The sequence below is a fragment of the Anopheles gambiae genome, chromosome 2, assembly GCF_943734735.2.
Source record: "Anopheles gambiae chromosome 2, idAnoGambNW_F1_1, whole genome shotgun sequence".
NCBI lineage: Eukaryota > Metazoa > Arthropoda > Insecta > Diptera > Culicidae > Anopheles > Anopheles gambiae.
In genome coordinates, this window is record NC_064601.1 from 29,546,150 (window position 1) to 29,551,410 (window position 5,261).

At 48.5% G+C, this 5,261-nt stretch overlaps 1 protein-coding gene across 1 annotated transcript; it reads left to right on the plus strand.

Moving 5' to 3' along the window:
* The first annotated feature begins 2,294 nt into the window (after positions 1 to 2,294).
* On the plus strand, positions 2,295 to 3,986 carry LOC1273036 (uncharacterized oxidoreductase YoxD). The gene is made up of 5 exons (XM_311977.6): positions 2,295 to 2,768; positions 2,996 to 3,172; positions 3,245 to 3,501; positions 3,588 to 3,716; positions 3,784 to 3,986. Exons 1-5 carry the CDS (start codon positions 2,400 to 2,402, stop codon positions 3,854 to 3,856), a joined length of 1,005 nt encoding a protein of 334 aa, XP_311977.4. The 5' UTR covers positions 2,295 to 2,399; the 3' UTR covers positions 3,857 to 3,986.
* Positions 3,987 to 5,261: the final 1,275 nt, after the last annotated feature.

Here is a 5,261-nt window from a genome sequence, read left to right on the forward strand (position 1 = left end):
TAATTTTTAATTGGAATGCACTCTTATCCGCTTTGGTATGCTGGACAACCCGTCCAAACAGTGGATCAGTCAGTCGTCTGAAATGAAAGCGCAATGAATCTTCGGGCAGAATTTCTCACGACAGTGTTTTTGCACCAAGCAGTGGCAATACTTGCAAACTCAACTTCATCTTTGATCCCGTTCGTGGCTGATGCTTTCGAACGATCGATCCGCACACTATATCTGGTCGATCTTGCACGGTGGAGCGTGTTCGACCAGCTACAAAAGCTACCCTTTCCAAAGGTACTATTTGATGGCAATAGAAGCATTGGCCAATTGGATCAATCTCGACTGGTGCTTATGTACGCGAACCTCACGGATGTGGTAAGTTACGAATGTTACATTTAGGAGGCATTGGAATTGAATGTGGAAAGTGTCTGTTCCATCTTCCAGCGTGCTCTCCAAAATTCATTTTTAACCACGTTTCACGATCTACCAGCGACCTCGCCTTGGAATGCACGCGTAGTTGCACTAGTGGAAGATCAATATCTCGAAGACTATCTCGGGGGGATGTTTGCACTGCTTAGGACGTTATTCAAACACTGCGGTATCTCATACTGGTCCGTCACTTCGGTTCAGGGAGGATCCTATCTACTGTATAGTTTGGATTATGGCAACACATCGATCACGGTTAAAGCGCAGCTAAACTTCGAACAAACGTACACCTACCGGCGAATGTTCATCAACCATCAGCTGCTGATACACGTTCAAGCATTAATATCCTTCCCGTACACCTTCGATAACCGACGGGCCGCATTGGATGGGATCGATGTTGTGCTATTTTCGCATCTTTTCTACTACTTACGGTGGGATTGGCAGGAGGTGAAGGTTACCGGTGCTTCTGCTAAGGAAATGTTATACGTCAGCATAGACAGGCTGCTATCCGGAACGGTAGATCTGATGATAACGCGCAGAATAGCGGATGCGCCCTTTCTGCCCACGATTGCCGTGCCGGAGCTGATCCGATTTTGTTTGGTCGTGCCGAGGAAATCCAGTATGGAGTTTTTCAACAACTTATTTCAACCCTTCAGCACTGACCTGTGGACGTTGATTGGTTGTGTTTCCTTCCTGCTGTACGGTGTGAAGCTGCTCGGGGAAGGTGATACAAAGGTCGGGACGCTACTTCGAACGCTTACCCACGCAAGTCCGTTGCATCGCTTCGTACAGATCGCGCTTAGCTTCTGCGAGTTTATACTGATCGAGTGCTATCTTGCCCGGGTCACATCGCTGCTTCTGGTGCATCGCTTCCAGCCTGAACCGGAAACACTCGCACAGTTCTTTGCCACCGACATACCGATGCATATGTTGAGCTCGCATCTGGCTTTCGTACACCAGCTGGCACCGGATGTGACGGCCGCCATACTGGCGCGAGCAGTCCTGGTGGACGGACTCGATCGAACGTCGCACACTCACGCCTACTTGGATTCGGTCGATCGGGCCACGTACACGATTGCCGTGCTGCAGAGCACGGACCCGACGAGGGGACGGAAAGCGTCGTACATTCTGCCCGAAACGGTGTCCAGCTTCCCAGCCGCCTATATGGTTGCACGGACGGCAGCACCACTGCGCGACTGTCTCGCGCTACATCTCGACTGGATGAGAGCGTTCGGGTTTAGGAGACTGATGGATCGGCTGTTCGACAATCTGCTCGAGGCGGATGTACGGCGGGTTGTGATTACAGAAGATTTGGTGCAGATTGAGCACATGGTGCCGTTGTTAATATTTCTCTCGTTTGGATGGGTCATTTCGGGTGCGGTGTTTGTAGGGGAGAGAATGCTGTACAGCACACAGCAAACAGTACGGGCTATAGCCTATAGGCAGCGAAGGAAGTTTACGCCTAAATGTATGCAATTTGCTTGAGAGCATAATCCTAATAACAGCCTGATTGGATGCGGATCTTTGGCACAGAGCGATACGAAATGAATTGTCTTGTGAGAAAAAACAGCCACCTAGGTTGGGGGCTTTAACCTTGCTTTAATTGAAGGACCTATGTGCAATGCTCAATACTAGTTGAAACCAATTCGCGTTTATCTGCGTCTTATCTTACCGACTACCAATTCGTGTGATTCGTGTACGAACTCTCGCTAGGGTTGCGGCAATAAAACCAAAACGATTGGCAAATTATCACCCACAGAACCTTATCTAGCACACGGCGCGTTCGATTAAGGTTCGCCCTTGTTAATATAGGATAAGATTACAGCTTCGCTCCCGATTCGCTCTAACGCTGCCACAGCGACCCATATCGAGCTTCTCTCAATGCGGCGCTGATTCAGTAGCTTCCGTTTCATCGATACTGTGAGAAGTGATTTTGCCGTGCCGTGCAGTGGTTTTTTTTCTTTCTTTAATTCCCTCCCCAAACGATGACAGCCTGGAACACCGATCGTCACCTTACCCAGCCCTACGAATGGGCTGAACCGGTGCCGCTTAAAACTAGCCTACAGCGTGCGAGGGAAGTGTTCGCGACGCTGCTTAACCTGCTGGTGTTTGCCTTCGAATCGGTGCCCCTCTGGTGGGAAACGCTGGTCGCACAGTTTGTCACGCCGAGCTCAAAAAACATATCCGGCCAGACGGCACTGGTGACGGGTGGTGCGAACGGGCTGGGACAGTCGATCGCAATCGCACTGGCCAAGGAGGGCTGCAACGTGGCCGTAGTGGATGTGGACGAAACGAACGCACGGAAAACGGTAGCCAGCCTTCGCCGCTACAACGTGTCCGCCGAGGCGTACAAGGTACGAGGTTTGCGAGATAAGCAAGACGTATCTAGACGTCTAGCATACGTAGGATGGCTTCCCGAGGGTGGGCAAAGGTCGCTCTAGATAGCGAAGAGGGAAGAAGATGAAAAGTGTAATTCGTAATGGAGCATTGTTTATATTAGCACCATCAGGTTGACACATCAAGCGTTGGGACCAATGGCTACTATGTTTCCGATACAATGGAAAACTTTTCTCAATTTTAGGTTGATGTTTCGGACTACGAGGCAGTCCGCCAGCTGGGACGCGACGTCGAACGAGATCTCGGCCCGGTCGATATTCTCGTGAACAATGCCGGCATCTTGCCTACCAGCTTCTCCCAGGATGCGCTTCCATCCCACATCGAACGAAGCATGGGAGTGAACGTGCTGTCAAGCGTTTGGGTAGATAGTGCAACCCTCAAATGTATAGTTTGATTGTGTGATTTTCTAATTTACGATTTCCTCCCTCGCTAGACCACACAAACCTTCATCGACAGCATGATCCGACGGCGGAAGGGACACATCGTAGCGATTAGCTCGATCGCCGGCTACATCGCCCCGGGGTGGGCAAAGACGTACGCCACGACCAAGTTTGCGCTGCGCGGCTTCATGGATGCGCTCGAGGACGATCTGTATCTGCGGGGACAGGCGAACCATGTGCACACTACGACCGTATTTCCTTTCGCGTTCAACACGCGCAAACAGGCGATCAGTTTGCTGAAAGCATCGTCGTAAGTTGCGCCGTCGAGCGCGATCACGTGCGTGAGGGTGGTGTGATTAAAGGATTTGTTTATTTTTTGTATTTTCACTTTTTCAGAGGTCTTACTCGTCTACCAATCTACGAGCCGGCCATGCTCGGTGAGACGGTGGTGAGAGCGATCAAAACAAACCAGCGCAAGGTAGTAGTGCCGGAGGTGTTGAAACCGTACCAGCTGTCCATTTATGAGTGAGTGTTGATCGACTGGCTGTGATATAGCTTTATTCAACCAATGAATGATTTAACCTCTTTCCAGGAATCTACCCATTAAAATTCGCCAGCTATTGACGCGAACAATGGCACAGGGTGAGGTAAAGTTGGTAGATTAGCGTGCTGACACAATCACCATGATCAAATCATTTGAATCGTAATCGGTTCCATGCTCTTTGATTGCAAATTTTGTGTGCAAGATAAAATGTAGCTGCTGCGGGAAATAAATTTACATTACTAAGGATTGTAGCCATTTTCTTACTACGTACGGTTTTTAACACAATAAAAGGTAGGCACTAAATCGGCACCGAAAGTGTTGGGTAGAAAGAGAAGAGCATCGAAGATCGCCATCAAAATTCATGTTCCTCCATTGCTAAATGATACTTTTAGTCTGATCGTGTACGAGGAAGCAGGATGACAGTAGGATGATCGTCGGAAAGTGACATTAATTCAAGTGGATGACCCATTGAGGCTTCCATCCATTGTGGTGACTCTTCTTCAATTGGATTAACTGATCCGTATGTGCCGTAGCGAATTAAATATGGCGATCGATAGTGTACGAGAGAGAGAGCAGGACGACGCATATATGATCGTGAGATGAGTATCACCACTCGCCTAGGATGATCTCCTGTCTCCTGCAACTGTTGTTCATTGATAGTGTATGCGAGAGCGAGATGACAGTATGATAACGCAAAGATAAGAGATATTCCATCCTATTTGGATGATCTCCTGGTATTTTGGGTAGCAAATTTCAAAGCAGACAGCGGCCGGTTTCATTCGTGTGCGCAAGAAAGAGATAGATGCATCGCGAAGGAGCAGGGCATGAGATGTTACCTCCTGCACTGAATGCTTCCCTGTTACTTCAGCCCGATTCGGTGATTGGTGATCGGGTCATGTGAGAATGGGATGCAAAATGAGGTTATGTTACCTCCTGTGAGCGTGCTCTCCTGTTACTTTGGGAAGGTTTTTACCAGCACCGTGGGCGAAGGGAAGTAGAGATGGGAAACGATGAGCGAACCTGGTGGAACGGTTCCGCTCCTTAATTGGATATCAGGTGAGCTGTGTGGAAAAGGTTCGAAAGTAGCGACTTCTCCTTGAAGATATGGACGTATAATTAATGACATCGGGTCGTTCGTTCCCCGGCGTTGATCATGACCAGCTCCTGCTCGGTCCAAAATATATACCTGGATACTAATTTCGGACAGTGGAAATAAGCTTCTCAACAACCACCAGACAACTTCGGTTTTTTGTTTTGTTGTATTATTACATCTATAGATTTTATTTTCTCTCGATAGTTCCATCCAGTTCAGATTCAGTATGTTTGCTAGTGTTTTATGAGCCCGTTTTTTCGTGGACCTGGTGCACACACACACACACGATCGTTTGCAATATGTACCTTTTGTAATATGTATCTATATATATATATGTATAATATACCTTCCCCTTTCTTCCCTCGATTCACTCCCTGCCCAGATGGTCCACTTGGCGCCTTTCATAGGGGAAGAAGTGATCGAGAGACCTGGC